Source organism: Schistocerca americana, chromosome 9 (genome assembly GCF_021461395.2).
Source record: "Schistocerca americana isolate TAMUIC-IGC-003095 chromosome 9, iqSchAmer2.1, whole genome shotgun sequence".
NCBI classification, from domain to species: domain Eukaryota; kingdom Metazoa; phylum Arthropoda; class Insecta; order Orthoptera; family Acrididae; genus Schistocerca; species Schistocerca americana.
Window position 1 is genome coordinate 159,730,928 of NC_060127.1, and position 23,311 is coordinate 159,754,238.

Here is a 23,311-nt window from a genome sequence, read left to right on the forward strand (position 1 = left end):
CGGCACTAATATTCTTATCTGGTTCCGCAGATATCCGAACTTCATGACCATGTGTGCTCTTCGTCCAAGACTGATTTCTGTGGAAGGTTGCCTGTTGACTGTCCAGAGCTGTGTAGTGAGGTGATCCTGCACCTCTGGCAGAACTGTCACAGCTGTGCACGCTGAGAGAATTCTTGTAGAAAGGAGACAAGAACACTGTGCACTTGCATACAGTTAATTCTTAAACTATCTTTAAATCCAGTCAGTCTCTGAGGCCACTCTGTGTCTGTGCCCTCAGCAGGGGTCTATCTCACAATGGTGCTCTGCCTATGAGTGAATCACCTTCTCTGTATGACCACAGGTGATGGTCACTACAGACCATTGAAAGTGGACAAGGTGGTTACTCACCTGATTCTATTAGACATAATGCAGCCAGTAAAGTAACACTGATCTCACTTAATGGCAAGTAACTGTCTACAAGGGGTAGTCATAAAGTTTTAATTATCTCTTCAGGGGGGAGGGGGGTCAGTAGTGACAGTGAGGAAAGGTGATGGGTGTTTGCCTTCTCTACGTATCCCCCCTTCAATGTGACATTTCTAATGATAGACAACTTGGCAGAAACCTTGTTGTAAGAGGCTGCAGTTTGGCTGTTTATGAATATTGCCTCTCAAAAATCAGCTTTTCTTCATACCTACGCAATGCCTTCCATGCAATGGTTTCTTCATCCAAGTAAAGAGGACATAGTCACTGGTCACTGTGTACTGTGTCAGGAGGATACAGGAGGAGAGAGAAAATTTAATAACCTAAAGAAGCAACATGAGCCACTGTGTCCTGTGCGATATCGACTAGGGCATTGCCGTGGAACAAATACACACCGCTGGACAACTTACAGCAATGATAGCCCCTTTAGCCTCCTCAGGATATTTCTCTAGTACACTCCTGTGACGATTTGCCCCTTGTGAGCATAATATGTTATCACCACACTGTGGCAGTCCCAAAAAACAGCCTCGCCTGGGTGACGATGACTGGGTCTTCGCCTTTTTCGGTGGTAGTGAGTTCACATGTTTCCAATGATTGCTTTGCTTCCTACTCTCGTGTTGATAGTGACACACCCAACATTCATCCATAGTTAGGTAGCTAAACAAGTCACTTGGATGGATTGGTCTGACACAGATGCAACGCTTCTGCTGCCTCAGTCCGGTGGGCTTTTGAATGGGTGTGAGCCCTCTCAAAACCCAGGAGATGGGGACTAATGTCGTATTGAAAATCATGTGCATGATGTTGAAAATTGATTAAAAACTGATTTTCCACTATTACCTCAATTGTGAGACACTATTTTTTGAGCACTACGGCCACGACTACTCTTATGACTGGTGTTTCTTCACAGAGAGACAATCTGCCATTTTCTTCTGTCATTCTGGTCACATGGAAGCATCTCCATTAACTAACTGGTGTTCCATATGATAACGAATTGTTGCACACTTCCACCAACTCACTATGGGCAGTTGCAGTGTTGTTCCCCACCAAACGCTAAAAACAATTTACTACACAACACTTCAATTTGTGAATGAGCTGAGCCATTTTCTTTCAGCTCCTAGCAGTGTGCTAGAGTATTGTGGTACATGGATTTCAATGTGTACCAGGGCTGCAGGCAAGTTCCTGCAAATGAATGTAAAATTAATTATGTAAGTCTATTTTTTCAAGGTGTAATTAAAATGTCCTCTTTACCTTTCATACATTATCTCTCTTTCCATTTTTGCAAACTGATTTTACTAATTAGTATTCCAATCTGTCACTCGAAGACATATTCCTCACGTAACTAAGCACAGCACCAATGTTGGTGTGATAACTTTGTTAGTCTACTTGATATTTCATCATTCACTTACGAGTTTTATTCTCCAATACTGCGGCCTCCACATCCCCTGTCCTGAATCCACTGGAGTTTACTGTGTGGGTTATTTAAACACTGGTATTACCTTAAACAGTTGGCCACAGAAGTGTATATGAACACTGACTGCAGCAGTGTTTCTTCTGACAAGGGAACCTCCCCATCGCACCCCTCTCAGATTTAGTTATAAGTTGGCACAGTGGATAGGCCTTGAAAAACTGAACACAAATCAATCGACAAAACAGGAAGAAGTTGTCTGGAACTATGAAAAAAATAAGCAAAATATACAAACTGAGTAGTCCATGCTGCAAGATAGGCAACATCATGGATGGTGTGAGCTCAGGAGTGCCGTGGTCCCGTGGTTAGTGTGAGCAGCTGCAGAACGAGAGGTCCTTGGTTCAAGTTTTCCCTCGAGTGAAAAGTTTAATTTCTTTATTTTTGCAAAGTTATGACCTGTCCGGTTGTCCATTGACATCTCTGTTCACTGTAATAAGTTTAGTGTCTGTGTTTTGCGACCGCACTACAAAACCGTGCGATTAGTAGACGAAAGGACGTGCCTCTCCAATGGGAACTGGAAACATTTGATCGCAATGTCATAGATCAACCGATTCCCCCACAGGAAAACACATCTGGTATATTCTATACGACACTGGTGGTGGTGGTGGTGGTGGTGGTGGTTAGTGTTTAACGTCCCGTCGACAACGAGGTCATTAGAGACGGAACGTGACGGCATGCACGTCACATGACAGGAATATGTTGTCGATCCACCTAACTTGTACACTTGGCGAATGGGTAAAAAGATTCTTCTACCTTGCCCGATTGAGGTTTTCTTGTGCATGTGATAATCACTCCCAAAAAAGTAATGAAAACATAGGTGTTTGTCACATAAACTGCAACGAATGAATGCAACAGTTTCACAGTCGCACAGTTTTCCCTGTGCTCTATCAAAACACATGTTTTTAGCATTTTCAAATTTTTCCGTGTGTAGACCGTCAAATCCTGCATATGTCCAAGCAAATCTGAACATGTCCTGGAATTTTGGAGAGCGAAGTTGATTATGTGTGAGTGCCTGAACTTTGATAATTGTCTGAAACGCTAACCACGGCACCACGGCACTCCTCAGCTCCCACAATCCTTGATGTTGCCTATCTTGCGCATGGACTTCTCAGTTTGTATATTTTGCTTATTTTTTTCGTAGTTGCACACAACTTCTTCCTGTTTTCTCGACTGATCTGTCTTCAGTTTTTCAAGGTCTATCCATTGTGCCAACTTATAACTAAATCTGAGGGGGGTGCGATGGGGAGGTTCCCTTGTGAGGTACAGTGGCTGTATGTTGCCTTGCACAGTGTAACTACCCTTTGTACTTACCTTCAGTGTTGTCGGGTACGCAGAAAGGAGCAGCTGTATACGGGTGTACAGGAAGTTCCAGGTTCGAGACTCCAGTTCTGTCTCAAGTGCACAGTCATCATAAACCAGGTCACAGACTTTCTCACTCTCCATCCAGTGCTGCAGCTGATCTGTGAAAATTTTATTCCATTTGTAAATTTATTTATCCTGACAATAATAGAGCCATACAGCCCTCTACTGCAGATATTTTGTATTGACGTCACCATGACACACACATCTTATAAGAGATCTTACATCCTAAATGGAGTCTAGTTCTTCCTAATAGTAGAGGGTAAAAACTGTAGGGCAGGACAGAGGTCTGAACATATCCTACAAATAGCTGAGGACATTGGGTGTAAATGCTGTTACTCTGAAATGAAGAGACTGGTACAGGAGAAAAAGCCGTGGAGGGTTGCATCAAACCTGTTAGAAGACTGAAGATATATGCAGGGTGTTTGATTACTAAAGGCACAAATGAAATGGGTAAGTAGAGGACAATGAAACAAGCAAAGAATCCCAATAAACATAGATCAGGAAACTAATAGTTTCCGCTACACAATGTAAGCACAAGTGCAGTCATGCAAATTTTACAATACTCATGCTGCATGGGGTAGCTGGGCTGCTGTTTCTTAACACATTTTTCAATATCATAGCTTTGTAACTGTGAACGCAATAAATATGCGTGACATTTCATTTGATTGAACACACTTTGCAGACAAGTGTTGGATGAAATTTCTTCTCAGTAGGTTGTACCTTTTCAGAAAAAAAGTCTCCAATAACTCTGCTTGGCCCAATAAATGGAGAAAGACTCAGGTACTGTCTGCCTGACTGCTGCTGCTGTCTCGGTTCTGTCCACAATGTGGGAAAATGGAGGACAATGAGACAAGCAAATAATGCTAGTAAATGTGGTGACAGTACGGAGGTCTGCCAGGGGCTGCAGCTGCCAACCCTTGGACATCACGTGTGCGGATAGTGACTGGCCGATGCCTCATTATTGTAGGCCAACTCTGGACTCTGTGTAGGTATTGCTTAGAGGCACAGAGTCGCAAATTTAATGTTTTAGAGGATTTATAGTAATTTTAAAAGTCTAATTGTGCTGGACATTTCACAAGAAGACACTTCATTTAAGTTGAGTATTTCTTTATATTTAACAAACATCATTTTATTACTAATTGTTGGGAATCGTTCTGACTGAGGATAACCTATGCTGTCCCCCTGCATTCCCAACAATAAGCACAGGTCCAGAAACCAACAGTTTCCTTGATACCACGGAAGCACAAGTGCAGCCATGGTAATGAAAAAATACTGTTAACACATTTTGAACTGGCCTCTCTCACCCTGCATGAGGCAGTTGGATTGCCATTCCACAACACATGTCTAAGGCTAAATTTAAGCTGTTGACATTCCTTAAGGTGAAAGGATACATACATGGGACATGCACGATGGCCCAACAGCACACTTTCATGTGGCTGATGGGGAATACGTGTACAAATCTTCGACGGCAAGCATATTAGGCACAACTAGCCAATACTGCGGCCTCCACATCCCCTGTCCTGAATCCACTGGAGTTTACTGTGTGGGTTATTTAAAAGCTTTGCTGTATTCCAGCCATGTTAATGGCACAATACTCTGACAATGTACTGTAGATGCTTATCAATGCATTCAAAACACATTGGGGATCTTTGGACATGCATAGACTTTGATGAAGAAGTGCTGCATCCCAGAAAAGTTTAGTGTACTTATTGTAAATTTTTTTAAAGTCTCATTCCAACCACTGCTACAGACAGTACAGTCCAGCTCAGCCAATGTGCTACTCAAGTAAGCCACTGGGCAAATATTGTGGACATTACATCAAAACACGCTGGCAAGACGGTGTTTGTGACACGGGTCACAGAAAAGGTGCACAGAACTGCTAATGCTGCAACACAGTGTGAACGAGGGCGAAGTAACATTTTGTAACTTGGAGCACTTGTGTGTTGAGAAACTCTCATATTGCAAATTTAACAGGGCCTAACAACCTGTGCTCATTTGAAAAGCTGACAGGGTGAGGAATTATAAAGCAAACCTACTCATCCTTCCTCAGTAGGACTATGTGGTGGTGGTGGTGGTTAGTGTTTAACGTCCCGTCGACAACGAGGTCATTAGAGACGGAGCGCAAGCTCGGGTTAGGGAGGGAGTGGGAAGGAAATCGGCCGTGCCCTTTCAAAGGAACCATCCCGGCATCTGCCTGAAACGATTTAGGGAAATCACGGAAAACCTAAATCAGGATGGCCGGAGACGGGATTGAACCGTCGTCCTCCCGAATGCGAGTCCAGTGTGCTAACCACTGCGCCACCTCGCTCGGTAGGACTATGTCAGAAGTGTAGCTATAAGGATACAAACAATCAAGCTTAGAGCATTAAGGCATTTAGTTGCGCCACCATTCTATCAGTGTCTTACACAGGAGATAATGGTAGGCTTCAGAGTTTTCGAGAAACCCTGGCTAATCCTTGGTGATGAGGATCTGGAGGCAGCCTGTCTACCAATTAACTCATCATGTTTCCACATGATTCTTGAGACAAAGCGATGGGGTGCTGCACGACTTTGGAAATTTCAGCGATGCTCGGAGCTGGTGTGCGGCCAGGCGTTGCTTCATAGGGACTTCGGCTGATGGACTGCAAGATGTCTACGATATGTCTGGGGGAGATATGCCCTTATGTCCTCCTAGTCATCTGCACATCAATTTCGTCATCATCCATCATCCTCATTAACCCCTTGGGGGGAGGGGAGGGGGGGGAGGGGGGGGGGGGAATTGCTCTGCATCAAACATCTAGTATTGGATCACCAGTACATGCTGGGTTGTCTAGCTGGTACAACTCTGGAGGACATGGGCAGGTTGCACTCATTCTTTTCTGCTGGTGACACCTGAGGCCAACGGGACTGCTTTATAAGGCTGCTTGAATTAACACCTGTCAGTATTACCTTAGCTTATTAATTCTACACTCTGATGTGAATCTACCCTCTCCCTCACCAGTTCTTTCAACCATTTTGATGCGTAGTGCCCCTGAATAGACCAGGTTGTTTACAAAGCAAGTGATTCAGCTTTTTCTTACATGCAACAGGATACTGTATTGCTCACGGAATGCAAGTAACATATTCCGGCAGTGTACAGCAGCAACAGAGAAGGTGTTTGTCAGTGTTTCTGTTAGATGGACGAGTGCATTTAGGTTAATCGATAAGTGAGACTCTTTTATGATAATGAGATGACAGTTACTTAATCTCTAATGTGAGGTACTGAAATGCTTACACAATAACAAGCTATTGGAGGAGACACAGTTCATGGTGGTCACATAACTTTTTATGCCGCAACCATCCTAGCTACAGAATGACCTGGCCAAATAGGCAGATGAAAACACATGAGCATACATGATTAGTTCTCCTCCTTTGTTGGATTACACTAGAACAGTGGTGATTCACAGAAATAGTCACTGCAGATGTTCATTTTTCACATCCAGTGCAAATATGTTTCAAAAATTCTGGAGCGCGTAGAGGCAAGGAGAAGTCTTCCGGCATGAGGCGACACTATTTTCAGTCCCTTGAGGTGTTCATACACTGTTTTCTGATATGTTACTGAGATACCATAGGAAAGAATAGGGGCCACTTGTTTGTGGAATTCAGAAGTTATTGCTTTATGATGGTGTACTGAAATTACTTGGCACTTAATTCACATTTAGTGAGAGTCCCAGGTTTTGCACCCATACGGACTCAGACGACAGGTCACCATTCACTTGTATGATGGCAGTATTGATATGTTTAGATCTAGCACTTAAGTAAAGCATCAGACACACACACACACACACACACACACACACACACACACACACACACGGACACGGAGAGATGACCCAGGACTAACCCATGTGGCACTTTAATAACATGAGCTTCCAAGATAGCTCTTCATTCCTGCTGACAATATGCTGCTGTCTGCAACTCAAGTAGCTTTCAAATCACTTCAGTTCAGAAGAAAATCGTAAGTGTCACAATTTACTGAGCAGTATGTCAAATCTAATGCTATGAAATGTGTTGCAGAAGTCTTGCAGTGTCAATACTGTGGCTTCACAACTGTCTATGGCATATTTCAGTTTTTAAAAAACAGGCTAATATCCGTTAATTTTTTCGTAATGTGGGGCCACAGTCATAATATATTTCTTTAAAGTCATTAGACTGTTTTTTTGCCGAAATCATGATCGTGTTAATGTAACCTTGGGGAGAGGAAAAAAACAGCTTACTGGCGGTACTGACTTTAAAGTAATATCTGTTACTTAAGATGTATTTGCTGAGGTATAAAGTTAGTTGACTGAAATATTTATTCCAGGACTCTGGATACAGCAGCCAATATGCTGATTGGCCAGTAATCACAATGTGATTGTGAGTATTATGTCTTTAGAGATAGGTCAGACTATTGTTTTGTGTAATTATCCATAGAAACAGAGATCAATTATCAAAGAACATTCTCTCTAGCCTGTATGGTATTGTATATGACTGACTTCACAAAACCTGGTACAAGGATTCTCTGAAAAGTTCTGTCTCACCCACATATTGCAGCACTACAGGCATAACTTTTTAGCCCCGTGGTTGAATATCATATTTTAAGAATCTTTGATGCCAACTGACACTCATTTGACATTCATAAGTCTGTATGGTGACTCTTCTCCTTCAATTCCCATCATGAGAAATGGACTGTTCAATTTAAATGAGCCCGTGAAAGTTTCCAAACTGATTCACTGAAGGATGAATAGCTTAATGATATCATAAATCTTACAAAACGTGCAAAATATCATACCAGAAGGTTGATGTGAACAGTGTTTGGTGCATATTTGTAGAAATCAAAGTGGTTTTCTGCAGCAGTATATGATAATGGTTGAAACATGGTTTGACAGCTACACATTACAATTGAGACAACAATCCAGACAGTGGATAAGAGGTGATTCTTCAGTTCCAAGGAAGGTAAAGACTGTGTCATCAGTAGGAAACAGCATCTCAATGCGTGGGACCAGAAAGGAATTTTACTGACAGTCTTCAAAAATGTGAAACAGTAGCTGCTGATCATTATCATAAACTTCTAATGGATTGGGTGCAAGAATTTGAGGTAAGAGACTGTTTGCAAAAGAAAAGCATCATCTTTCATCAAGGCAATACTTCTGCCAACAAGAGTGTCTTGGTGATGGGAAAACAAAGATCTGCACTGTGAAGTTTCGGAATATTTGTGCAGTTCCCTAGATTTGGTTCCCTCAGACTTCATCACTCCCCAAAACTGAAAGTTTTTCTAGCTGGTTAATGTTTTAGTCCAACCAAGAAGCAACTGCAGCTCTAAAAAAGTATTTTGCTGCACTTTTAGAGGAACAATACAGAAACTGAATAATGCCACAGGAACACCACTTGATGAGATATGTTAACATAAATGTAGATTATGTTGAAAGATAAAAGTTTTTGGAAACAAAAATTCACTATCATACTGTGAACTTTTCTGACTGTCCTCATACTTAGAACAAGATCTATGAATTTATCGGCTGCAGCTGGGTATCAGTGATAAGGTAGGCTGTATGTGCTTTTACATGCCAGGAAGAATGAGCAACGAGAAAGAGGGCAGGGGCAGGGCAAAGGTGTTGGACCAGTGGGAGTAAGGTGCAGCAGGATGGACTTGTAGGGGAAACACCACATACTTATTCACGAGATATACTTGCTATTAATAATGACGATACTGGAAGTGAGCTGTCACTGATAGGGGACAAAGATGTCAAAACTCCTTAATGTTAGATATGTACTGTAAATGTTTAATTAATGGAGAAAGTACAAGTAAAACCTTCTCACATAGTTGACGTGCTGAGCAGTTGTTAGGCATTTCAAATAAAACTGAAAACATCGCTAAGCTTGGACAAATCCTAATTCAGGGCCAGCTACACATCTGCACAGCTAGGGCAACTACACGTATGTGCAGCTTTGGTGCCCAGTCAACTACGTTGTAAATGAATCATAACTCGACTGAGGTGAGGGACCATATTTGTGCACCTAATTACAACACCATCTCTACATGCTACTTTGGCTGCTTTGTCAGCTGCATCATTTACTTGTATATCAATCAGCAAAAGACCACCTCCTTGCCTTGGTCTCAGATGCACTGTGAGGTGTCATGGATGGTTTTCAATTTTTTTTTCTCCCCCCCCCCCCCCTCACTACTGGATACATTTTCTGTACTGCTTATAGGACACTAAGCAAGTCAGAGAAGGTGGAAGACTCTGCTGTGATGCATACATACTCGCTCCAGTGCCTTCAGGACACTGCATACCTTTGCATCATAATTTATTAAACATTCTGAGAAGCAAACTCAAAATCCTACTAGGGAAAATTGCTGACAATAGAGAGCATTCTCTTGCTTAGATCCATCTGCATATATAACAACAAAACCTTGGTACAGTCTTAAAATTTAACAAAACAGACTTTTACAAATGAAATCTGAAGCACAAAATTTTTTGCATTCAGTCAAACTTAAAATACCTTTGTGCCTCTGAACACATTAAGGTGACAGTTTGTTCCACCCCTAGCTGCATATTATGAGGTCCGATACATCTAGATCTGTGAGGCAGTCTTTAGAGCACGTATTCTGAACAGGATGGTCACCTGTGGCCAGTTCGTGATCATCTGCTCAAAATCTGACTGGGACATCACACTAGATGCCAATGATTGAAGTATTGCTAATATTTTCATGTTCTGTCCTGCTATAAATAAGAGTCAGGTGGTTTGCAGAGTACGTGTAGATGTATATGGAGGTGGAGTAGGATGAGAGAGAAATATGAAAAAATGGGGGTGAGGAGGAAGGAAAAGGATGGGGCGGGGGGGGGGGGGGGGGGGAGGGGGGGGGGGGGGGAAGGACAGAGAAAGGAGAAATGCATCCCATGCCTAAGAGGGGGGAGACATGCGCACACTCACCTTTGTTCATGCTGAACACTCGCAGAAAAGCTAGTAGCCGACCCTCAACTGGGTCTGGTCCTGGTCGAAGAGCAAAGTCACCGGCAGATGGTAGACCGAGTCGTGCCAGCAGCGATATCCTCTCTGCTGCCAGAGCATCTGAGCGGCTCACCTGAAACATGTGACAAACATGAATGTATTTACGACTATCCAGCTTGGTACTTGTCAGTGACAACTAACCACGTACCTGTTGAATTGTAAGCAAAGCATTAAATTGTCATACAAACTAGATAGTAAAATCATGAACTCCCAGTCCACCAGTGAACCTGTATTACAAGGTGTACCACAGGGCTCAATCCTTGGACCCTTTCTCTTCCTTATATATATATATATATATATATATAAAAACGACATTGCACAACCCATTAACTCCCATATTGTAAGCTATGCAGATGACACGTCAATCTTATTCTATGGGAGTGAATCTAAAGAGCTAGACTCTCTTGCTACTAGTGGTGTAACAGAAGTAACAAAATACTTCAATGATCAGGGACTCAAGGTGAATGTCACCAAATCTCAACTACTGACACTTAAAACAGGCAGTTCTCATCACAACAATATGAACAGTGTGTGCAATATCTCTGCAACAGAAAATGGTAACTGTAAATTCCTGGGTGTATATGTTGATGAAAATTTGCAATGGACATACCACATTAATTTTGTATGCGGAAAAGTCAGTAGTGCCATATATCTCCTCAGCCAGCTCGCAAAGATAGTTCCTAGCCAAGCACTGAAATTAGTATATTATGGAACACTTTACCCCTTTCTCAATTATGGAATTGAACTATGGGGCTGTGCAGCTGATGTACACTTAAAAAGAATATTACTACTACAGAAAAGAGCAATAAGACTTATACATGGGATGGGACATAGAGATTCATGTCGTGAAGTGTTTGTGCAGCACGAATATCTGACAATATATTCTCTGTACATCTTCAAAATAGTTGTATTTTTTATAAGTCAACCAACAGAAGCTATCAAGGGCAGTGATGTACACGATCACAACACTAGAACAAAGTGTAACTATTTCTGTAACAGAACAACGTTAAAAATGACTGATAGAAGTCCATATATCAGTGGTTTGATTTGGTATAACAAGCTACCAAACTCTCTAAGAATGTACACAGGAAATGTTTTTAAAACAAAATTAAAATCTTTTCTAATAGAAAAATGTTTATATTCTTTCAATGACTTTTAAGATAGTGATTGTAACGTGAGACATTTGCATATCAGTTGTAATGTGATAAATGTAAAAAATAGACATAAGAAGCAACAGCTACAGAATACAGTGTATTTTATAAGTATAAATATACCCATACTATTAAGTCTGATGTTTGCAAAAGCCATCATTACGATGGCTGCATGCAAAGAATATGTAAATAAAAATAAATAAATAAATGTAATCCATAATACTGTAGATTGCTTTCCACATCTTGTCAAGTATATTATTCATTTTTATCTGTATGCAGGGACCACAAATATCCTTTAAAAATGTGAATGGTGAACATTATCATTTGAATGAATATTATAACTTGTATTTAACACAAACTATGAAATTAAAATGTTCAGAATGCTGCACTAAAAAAAATTGTTCTACTAAATACTGGTTTATAAATTATATGTCTTTATGTGAAAACTGGTATTAATTAGTGAAACAAAGTTATTAATGAATTAGTTGGGTACCTGGTGTTGCCCTGGTATGTACTTAATTCAATTCTATTATTCCTTCTCCCCCTTCCCCCTCTCCGCCCATCTCCTCATTCCCTCATATCCCCTAAACTGCGTATCATACAATGACATAACTTTGAAGGTGCATTCAGCAGCATACGTCAATACCATCTGCTAAATGTGTTGCGAATAGCATTAGTTGCAAAGAAGCAATAAATGTAAAAGTCATTATGTCATGCTTGATGCTACACTTCTACTGCACGAAGAACTTTCATCATTTTGCGGGTGTTGCCAGTGAGAACCAGTTTTGTGCAGGTTTGAAATTATGTGTAAAGTTTGCTGCAAGTCAATAAGGTCTTTTGTTCTCAAATTATGGATAATGCACAAAGCAGCTATACACTATGCAACAAACAGTGTGGAAGTGTGGAATAAATACACTGAAGATTGTATGTGCGTTGTATTCACTACTTTGATTCATATCACACACCACGTATCAACCGAGAAAAGTATTTACACAAATATGATACAATTCAAAAGTCAAATAGTAATTCGTATAATACTCTTCAAATCCGTAAGTATCTTGTAACTACACACTATGTTAAGTTGCCTATGTTCTTACAAAGGTTTAAAGCTATCTCTTTACCAAAATTCATAAAAATCAGTTCAGCAGGTTAGTAATAACAAATTTAAACATCACGAATAATGCAGCAGTTTTTCACACATTTCTGTGTTTACATCGTACATTCTGAGCTGTGTGTTGTATACACACTGACGGGAAAAAAATTGGAATGCCAAAAAATAATAAACGCAGAGTAATGAAATTTCAGGAATACATCTGTCTAAGTAGCATTTTTAAGTGATTAACATTGTAAGATCACAGGTTAGCGCAAACAATAGAAATGCCATTGGTAATGTGAAATTCTGATACCTTAATGATTGGTGTAGCTGCCCAAATGTTTAATGCAAGTGTGTTAACGTGCACACATTGTCTTGTACAGGTGCCAGATGTCAGTTTGTGGGATGAAGCTCCACGACTGTCGCACTTGGTCGGGCAATACAGGGACAGCTGAGGCCATTTGTGGATTACGCTGGAGTTATCGTCCGATGATGTCCTTTACGTACTCGATTGGAGACAGATTTGGTGCTCGAGCAGGTCAAGTTTCACTCTGTAGACGAGTTACGTAGGTATGTGAGTGTTATCCTGCTGGAAAATGCCCCCTCCTATGCTGTTCATGAATGGCAGCACAACAGATTGAATCACAAGACTGATGTACAAATTAGCAGTAAGGGTGCAGGGGATAACCACAAGAGTTTTCCTGCTGTCATACGAAATCACAACCCACACCACAACTGCAGGTGCCGGTCGTGTGTCTCTATTAGACTGGCGAGTTGCATGCTGGCCCTCAACTGGCCTCCTAGCCGACACACACCTATCACTGGGACCGAAGCAGAACTAGCTTTCATCATAAAACACAGCAGGCTTCCATCCTGCCCTCAACGAGCTCTCGCTCGACACTACTGAAGTCGCAAACAGTGGTAGTTTGGGGTCTGTGACAAGTACACTACAGAGCATCTAGCTGGGAGCTGTCCTTGAAGTAAACAATTTGTAACAGTTTGCTGTGTCACTGCGGTGCCAGATGCTGCTCAAATTGCCGCTGCAGACGCTGTTCGACGCGGCAGAGCCGTACGCCGAACACGACGGTCTTTCCTCCCGGTAGTGCCACGAGGTGGTCCGGATTGCGGTCACCTTGCGACTGTATATTCTGTGACCACCACCGCCAGCAATCGTGTACAATAGTTACATTCGTGCCATGTCTTTCTACAATATCAAAGAAAGGACATCCAGCTTCTCACAGCCCTACTGTACGACCTCGTTCACACTCTGTGACCTGTCGATATGGTGCCTCTGTTGCCTTCGAGGCATTCTCGAGTAACATCGACTCACTACCTCCTATCTCAAAGGCAACTAACGCTCAAGACTGTTTAAAGCAAGCCCGATTTTCATCCTCACAGTGGTGTTACTAGCGTCATTCTTATGCGACTGGCGCGAAATATGAATGGACATCGTGTTTCAGTCAGACATGCCTACTAACTTTCATTTATGTCGCAAAACTCCTCCATGGTATTGCAGTTTTTTTCCGTCCGTATTGATATAATTTTGTAGGTATTTTCAGTGGTATACTTGAACACTGTCTGCAAAATACTGTTAGCAATAAGGACGTAATAAGTTAAAGCGCCATGCTTGATGCAAGAATGAAGAGCAAAAATGTAGTAAGCGATGAACTTTTTTTCTTTCATCATTATGTGGAGGGTGACAGCGAGAAAACGTTTCGTAAAGGTTTGAAATTATGTGTAAGGTTCGTTGCAAGTCATTAGGTGCTCTCATTTTCAATTACTGGACAAATAAGGTCTGAGTATTCGCGCGTCGTGACCTACGCTTCTTTTTAACTCCACGCCATGCCACTCTCCCCCACCCCAAGTAAAAGGTGGTTCGTAGCCCCACAGACGAGCCTTTGCTGACATCAAGTGAAGTGTGTACCAAGACTGGTTGAAATCGGTCATGTCGTTTGAGTGGATATGCGACACACACACACACACACACACACACACACACACACGACTGAACAGTCTGTTAAAATTTTAAATCTGCCTTAATTCACGGAGGAATGTAGTAGACGGGTAAAACTTGACACCCACTGTTGTAATGGCATGAGGTTTTATTGAAACCGAAAACAGGTGCCAAAACTGGCCAACATGTGACGCATGAGGAGCGTGAAATGAGCTGTAGTGAAAGAGGGATTCAAAAGTGTTGGCAATCGCAGCTTGACCAGAAAAGACAAGATGGCGTTCCACCCCATACAGCTACACGTGTGAAAGATCTCTCTGCCATCGTTTATTGAGGATCGCGTGGCTTGCTGAGCCGCCACTTTCCGTCATACACTATGTGATCAAAAGTATCCGGACCCCCCCCCCCCCCCCCCCAAAAAAAAAGCATACGTTTTTCATATTAGGTGCATTGTGCTGCCACCTCCTGCCAGGTACTCCGTATCAGCGACCTCAGTAGTCATTAGACATCGTGAGAGAGCAGAATGGGGTGCTCCGTGAAACTCACGGACTTTAAGCGTGGTCAGGTGATTGGGTGTCACTTGTGTCATACGTCTGTACCCGCGATTTCCAATCTCCTAGACACCCCTAGGTCCACTGTTTCCAATGTGATAGTGAATTGGAAACGTGAAGGGGCACGACAGCACAAAAGCGTACAGGCCGGCTTCATCTGTTGACTGACAGAGACCGCCAACAGCTGAAGAGGGTCGTAATGTGTAACAGGCAGACATCTATCCAGACCATCACACAGGAATTCCAAACTGCACCAGAATCCACTGCAAGTACTGTGACAGGCGGGAGGTGAGAAAACTTGGGTTTCATGGTCGAGTGGCTGCTCATAAGCCACACATCACGCCGGTAAATCCCAAACGACGCCTCCCTTGGCGTAAGGAGCATAAACATTGGACAAACGAACAGAGGAAACACGTTGTGTGGAGTGACTAATCACGGTACACAAAGTGGCGATCCGATGGCAGGGTGTGGGTATGGCGAATGCCAGCGTGTGTAGTGCCACCGGTAAAATTCGGAGGTGATGGTGTTATCGTGTTATTTACATAAGGGGCTTTCGCCCCTTGTTGTTTTGCATGGCACTATCACAGCACAGGCCTACATTAATTTTTTAAGCACCTTCTTGTAGAGCAATTCGGGAATAGCGATTGCATCTTTCAACACGATCGAGCACCTGCTGATAATGCGCGGCTTGTCGCGGAGTGGTTACACGACAATAACATCCCTGTAATGGGAGGAGTCCTGACCTGTCCTTAGAACACCTTTGGGATGTTCTGGGACGTCGACTTCGTGCCAGGCCTCACCGACCGACATCGATACCTTTCCTCAGTGCAGCACTCCGTGAAGAATCGGCTTGGGCCAACACCATATTGAATTCCAGCTTTGCCGATGCGTGGATATTGTGGCATGTGTGTCTATTGTGTACCTCTCTGCCTTACTCATTTCTAGCATGCGTGTCAATTTTTATCTCTCTGTCTACATTATTCCGGTAAGTGTCGAATTTTCAAATGTTAAAGGACTTTTGGGTCACTCTGTACAAACATACATTTTTGTAATACGTATGAATAACTCTTTTTCCGTCATATAACCAATACGGAGGACCTAACTACTCTGAAGTCAACAGTAAAAAATCAGTAAAAATCCGTCTAGTAATGTTGGAGGTTAGCGAATAGACATGACGGTTTTACAGATTAACTATTAGCGTAGATAGAACTCACTAAGCTTATGTCCAATTCAAACGGGAAAACAAAGGTAAGAAATCCAGAACCACACCAATGTGAAAACATGCATTTATGACAAAAATGATGATTTTCAGAAATAGGAGATATATTAGAACTCGTACAGATTTACCTCTCTCTACCCGCGGTGGAACAGGTACATTGTTGAACACTTTTCGGAAATCTGGGAATACAGTATGTGCCTGTTGGCCTACATCTGTTGAAGAGGAAAAGTACTGCCTGCTGTGGTTTAAAAAAAAAACTCCAGCATGCATTGCACAAAGGCTTGCAGAGCACGCATCTATGCGCAGAGGTAACTATTTCAGATAAAAACGAAGCTTGCCACCTTCTCACGTTCCTGTGTGACGCTGCGCAATTCTTACAAGGTGTGTTCCAGTTCTAAGGTCTCCTGTTTTCTTCTGCACAGTATAGTCACACAAAAAATTTGAAACTTCTGTTATTTCTCATTGTAGTATCCATGCAGCCATACGCACTACGGTATGATTCTTTGGCCACAGTGAATGTATCTACAGGAGTCTGTGTTGACTAATGGGAAATAACTGAAGCAACAAGGATACAGCTGGAGACTATGCACACAAAGTGTGTATTTCCTCACTGGAAAGAGCCAAAAATCGTTCGAGGCCGGGACAGGCGAGTAACGAGCGCAAGAAACCACTTCAAAGTGGTTCTCATGAAGAAACTCCTACGTCACATATGCCCGATGCGCTGGTGCATTGTCTTTTTGAAAGAGCAGACGTGCAGCTATTTCCGACCACTTTTCCCCTCAACGCTGGAGTGAGATTGCTCCTCAAAATATTTTAGTGTCTTCCACCTGTCACTGTATTGCCCTCTGAAACTTAATGAGTAAGGATTACGTCACTGTTGTCCCAAAACACGGCCGTCATAAATTTTTCAGTAGTGGGCCTTGCACGATTTTTATTTTGTGACAGTGAGCGTGTATTTTCACTGAGCTGATTGATGCTTTGTAACAGGATTGAAAAACAACATCTGTGTCTCGTCAGTTGTGACAATTGTGGAAAAGAAAGTTGCATTAATGCCGCCGCACATGTCAACATTGCCTGACAAATTACCACCCACGCAGCCTTGAGGTATTAGTGGGAATCACTCATTTCCAGGTCATTTTGCAGGACTGTGTGCGCACAGATCACACGGAAATACCACATACGGAGGCAACATCTTTCACACTCATTACCATGTCAGATTGGCCGGTACGACGCAGTGATTTAGTTTAATAAATGAAATACACCGCCTGGACCTCTACTTTCGATAACTGGTTTCAATCTGACTAGATCAGATCAAAACATGGCATGTAAAGGCCGTATGAATTTAACGTTTGTACTATTAACTCTTCACGTTTCATCTAGACAAAGGCCTTGCAGCAGTGGATACACCGGTTCCCGTGAGATCACCGAAGTTAAGCGCTGTTGGGCGTGGCCGGCACTTGGATGGGAGACCCTCCAGCTGCCATGCGCTGTTGCCGTTTTTCGGGGTGCGCTCAGCCTCGTGATGCCAATTGAGGAGCTACTCGACCGAATAGTAGCGGCTTCGGTCAAGAATACCATCAATACGACCGGGAGAGTGGTGTGCTGACCCCACGCCCCTCCTATCCGCATCCTCCACTGAGGATGACACGGCGATCGGATGGTCCCGGTAGGCCACTCGTGCCCTGAAGACGGAGTGCATGTTTCATCTGGTACCATAAGGTTGTGTAACTTACAGAAGGCTATGTAGCATTTATCACGACAGCAATGTATCTGGTTAATTGTAAAGTTATGCTGCTGTATAGTGTGGAAATAAATATTCTAATGGCGGAGTGTGAAAATAAAACAGCACTGTCCGACAGATTTACCAAGTTTCACTGGAAGCTTTACACGATTGATGAATTAAATGAAATGTTTTATACAGTTACGAAATGCGAGGCAATCAACGTTAACATGTATGAAAAAAATTACCGAATTCGAGAATTACAGGTTTTGGAAATATTAAAAGATTGATTATAAGAAGGCGAAAATGAGATGCAAGTAGTGAATGTACATCATGGAAAATTATTTAAAGTTTTTATCTCTACATAAAATGTATTCACAGTTTCACCTTCATAATGGAACGACATTTTAGACACAAGGACGACAACATATGGAGGTTTGGGCGTGGCCGTGAAGCGTTCTTAGTTAGGTGAAGTGGTTACGGAAAACGCTCGCGGCAAGCGGGGAATCCGTCTTCAAGTCCCGGTCCCACATAAATTTTCAATATCGTAATTCCATTACACAGCTGAAGGCTGTCCAGATTCGCAACAGCGAATCCATTTCATGTATTTCGTCACAACTGTAGTCACCGCAGTGCCTGTTCCTTTGAAAATGCATGCCCTGCAACGTGTTGATCTCGTCTTTGACACTGTACAAACGAACGAGCAAGCCAGTACATCTCTGGTTAACTCTATAGCAACGAAAAAGGAACAACTAACCCGATACCGCCCGCCAACGTAATATCCGAGTACTAATAATAAATATTCCCAGTCAGAACCCGCGAGTACACAGGAAGTAATAATACAGGGTGTACCAAAAAGGATCATTCGATATTTAAAAAATCATAATAGTTATGTTATTCGAGACATGTGCGTGAACAACGTACTGTTGGAATAGAGTAAACTCTCGAGTTTTGGTACATGGTTGCCGCTAGGTAGCAGCAGTGTGCGCCCACTTCTAGAGTTGGGCAACACGATTCTTTTTCCCGATTCGATTCCTACGATTCAATCTCACATTGCGAATCGATTCCTACTATTCGTTCACGATTCTTTCACGATTCATTCTAGTCTGTGATGGCACGATTCTTACGGAATGCAAATAGTTCTACATCTTACTCACAGATGGCAGGACACGTCTGAAATTGTCAATGGGGTTAGAATCGAACTGTGTCATGATAAGATATGCCAGAAATGATTTATTTATGAGTAAACATGCATATGACTTTACAAGTCTGATTCTCGATTTATACGTGTAATGCCTTAATTGATGAAAGGTCACGTTTGATTTGATTGTATCTATTGTTTTATTTCAGTATGCCAGGAAAGAGGAGTCGATTTGTGCGAAAGGTGGTGCAAAATTGCTTCCTTTTGTTCACACTAGACTTGGTCACTGTTTCTATGTTTCGATACAGTGTATCGATACGTGGAACTGTTTCATTGTTTCGGAACGGCTGTGGTTCACTGTTTCGAAACAGTGGTGTTTCATTCCGCCCCTGTCTCGGATAACTGCACCAGATTCGATCTCGAGGCAGACACAGAAACTGTATCGTTGTTTCAAAATAAGGCTGTTTCAGTCCACCTGTGCTTGGAACGGGCTAATTGTATCGAAACAGTGATGTTTCATTCCGCTCTGTGTCGGACGAGATTCGGGCTCGGCACAGGTACTGAAACACAACATAACACTTCATGAAACACTTTCACTTTCAAGAGTGTCGAAATCTTTTTGACAAGCAATAGCATGAAGCTTAAGATATCCGAAAATAAAGCTTCGTTTCTATCTTACTGTCCTATTACGAAATGGCGTGACATCTGCTTTATAAACACTAACCAAACAATAAAACAACGCATACTATTCACATTCAAAATATAAATATGTGAAAATCATTCAGTTAAATTACACTTTTTTATAACATACGCTTCTCTGTTCATGTACAGTAATCACATTAAGAAACGCAAGTAAGCCTACAACATTTGATTAAAAAAAGGCGTAGAGTGACAGTTATTAGACATATACATAAATTTGATGTAGGTATAATTGCAAGCAATCTGTTTGACGTTATCACTGATAGTGTAATGGTGAACGGGAAAGGCCGGGAAGCATGGTGAATTTATAGTAACGGTTCGAAGCACCTTGAAAGACAACATTTTTTTCTGTTATACTTTGTTATTTATTCGAATTATTTGGCGTTATTTGTGAGTCTATAGTCACTGTGCCTATTATCCACAATGATTCCCTTTGTGTGAATGGAAATTAGCAGGATGGGTATATTACCCATACTAACAGAATATGGGAATCCCAGTAGCATATCCGTTGTTTCTGCAGTTTGCTCCCACTTCCAGCGCCGTTCGTGGTGGTTCTTCTGTCTTCAGCTATGGCTGTCCTCAGCCAATTGAAAAGTATGGAAGTCACACGACACGAAAGCAGCGCATTTGCTGCAGGAAATACTAAACTGCCAAGACGCCTAAGTGATAGTTTCATGCTTTCTGCGATATGATTAGCGTTCTCGCACCTCATCTGTGTTTAATGGTTCAAATGGATCTGAGCACTATGGGACTTAACATCTATGGTCATCAGTCCCCTAGAACTTAGAACTACTTAAACCTAACTAAGCTAAGGACATCACACAACACCCAGCCATCACGAGGCAGAGAAAATCCCTGACCCCGCCGGGAATCGAACCCGGGAACCCGGGCGTGAGGAGCGAGAACGCTACCGCACGACCACGAGATGCGGGCATCTGTGTTTATATGGACATACTTATAGAGTAGGCATTCAAGATGATAAAATGTGTAGGTTTATTAGATTACAAAACACAAACTGTTTCACTGTTTCGAAACAGCGTATCGAAACATTACATTGTACTGTTTCATTTGTTTCGAAACAGTTGCGTGTTTCAGTTTGCCCATCTCTAGTTCACACGCATCCTCCACTTGACTGCCATCTGGCGGTCGTAATCATTCGGCACGACTCGGCATGATTCGGAAGTTGCCTTCGAAGCATAGCGTACTAAGAATCGATGAATCATTGGAACTTGGAATCGTCACGACTCGGAAACACGCATTCGTTCGTACGATTCTTTTGAACGACGATTCGTCCGTATCACGATTCGATTCTTACGATTCTTTATTTAGAGTCGTTCAAATGAATGACTCATTCACGAATCGCCACAACTCTACCCACTTCAGTTCTCGTAAAAATGGTGTCGGCGCAACAGAAAGCGTTGTGTGTTCTACGTTTTGCGCAGTGCGGGTTATTTATAGCTGTTCAGCTTCAGCAAGACTTTCGTATCAGGTATAGTATGGATCCTCTTACGGCACGGAGCACTAGACGATGGCACGAGCAATTCCGAGGAACAGATTGTTTCTGTAAAACCAAATTACCGGGCCGTCCCAGACTGTCTGACACAGATGTTGAACGCATCCGCCATAGTTTCACAAGCCACAGTTTCACAAGAAGTCCGCAGAAATCCGTTCGCCGTGCAGGTTGATAGCTCAACATGCCCCTGATGTCCGACTGACGTGTGTTGCGTCAACGATTACACATGTAACCATACAAAATTCAGCTACAGCAGCCTCTTCGCGAAGACGACAAACAACGTGTGGAGTTCTGTAATTTCGTCCTTGGTAAATTGGAAGATGACAGTTTCCTTTTACGCTTAGTGCTTAGTGACAAGGCAACAATACATTTGAATGGAAAGGTAAACTGTCATAATGTGGGTATGGAATAGCCACATTAGTTGTACAACATGAGAGGGACTCTCCAAAATTTAATGGGTTCTGTGTAAGTTAACAGGAAAAGGTTTGTGGTCCATTTTTCTTTGCCGAGAACACTGTTACAGGAAGCACATATCTCGATATGCTTGCGAAGTGTCTTTTACCACAGCTGGACACTGATTTGAACGACTTTACCCACAGAATGGGGGACTGGCGTGTGGAAGTGCGGGAATTTTTAAACCAAAGGAAAGAGCAAACTCTTTACATGGTTCCCGCTAGGTAGCAGCAGTGTGCGCCCACTTCAGTTCTCTAAAAATGGTGTCGGCACAACAGAACGCTTTTTGTGTTCTACGTTTTGCGCAGTGCGGGTTATTAATAGCTGTTCAGCTTCAGCAAGAGTTTCGTATTAGGTGTGGTACGGATCCTCCTACGACCTTACATTACTGGCCTCTAAGGTCACCGAACCTCGCTGTATGTGATTATTTCACATCGGGGACAGGCTACAACCGTGTCTCACTTCCTTCCCAGCCACTGCTTGTCTTTCATGTCCCTCAACTCTAATAACTGCCATCTGCTTTCTGTACAAATTGTAAAGAGCCTTTCGCTCCCTGTATTTTACCCCTGCCACCTTCAGAATTAGAAAGAGAGTATTCCAATCAACATTGTCAAAAGCTTTCTCTAAGTCTACAAATGCTAGAAACGTAGGTTTGACTTTCCTTAATCTTTCTTCTAAGATAAGTCGTAGGGTCAGTGTTGCCTCACGTGTTCCAACATTTCTACTGAATCCAAACTGATCTTCCCCGAGGTCGGCTTCTACCAGTTTTTCCACATGTTTATTAGTTTTAGAAACAGAGACGTGCCAAATCGGTTGATTCTTTTTGATACGCATTGTATAGCTATATATTTACACATGTAACTAGAGAAATATGATGCTTGTTGTACGCAAGCACACGGTCACATAATAATGAGGCACACCACGGCGACAGACCTGCCATTACCTCAAGTTACTGCATTTCAACATACCTGCCATTGCCTTCAGTTACTGTAATTCAACATGTGAGATCCCTGTTGGTGACATCCAGTAGCACACGGCATGCACAGCAGAGACTACGGTGAACTCACCCCCAGTCGCAGCCTCACACAGTCGTGCTCGTTGTCTGGGAAGACGAACCCCATGTGTACGAAGAGGTCGGAGTTGGGCCGCACGCCATAGTGTATGAAGACCTGCTCGCCAGCCGTGAAGTTGCGGAAGGCGAAGCACTCGCTGCGGTTCTGCGTCGGACTGAAGTCAGTTGACAGCTGAGGACACAAGAGAGCATCATGAGGTCGGGTGGGCTGAGGCAGTCAATGCATATATTGTGTGAACATAATCTGGATAAGAATGGACTTGGGCAGCCATCTTTTGTGCCCGTCCACCAAGAACCGATATTAGCAGAAACACGTGCAGATAGGTACACCATATTATGTGGAAGGAAACTGAAAGTAGTTGAGTAAAAACGCCGAACCTTCTCCCGTTGTGAAATAAAGACACACACACACACACACACACACACACACACACACCTTCTCCCGTTCTGA

General features: G+C 42.6%; 1 protein-coding gene across 1 annotated transcript in view; it reads right to left on the reverse strand.

The window, feature by feature from the left end:
• The window catches only part of LOC124551094 (actin-histidine N-methyltransferase), a 426,960-nt gene that overhangs the window by 20,471 nt on the left and 383,178 nt on the right, over positions 1-23,311 (reverse strand). Inside the window, exons 9-11 of the mRNA XM_047126025.1 lie at positions 22,856-23,032; positions 10,220-10,370; positions 3,236-3,384 (exon numbers count right to left, since the gene is read on the reverse strand). Coding sequence (XP_046981981.1) covers positions 3,236-3,384; positions 10,220-10,370; positions 22,856-23,032 — 477 coding nt within the window. The remainder of the gene's footprint in view (positions 1-3,235; positions 3,385-10,219; positions 10,371-22,855; positions 23,033-23,311) is intronic.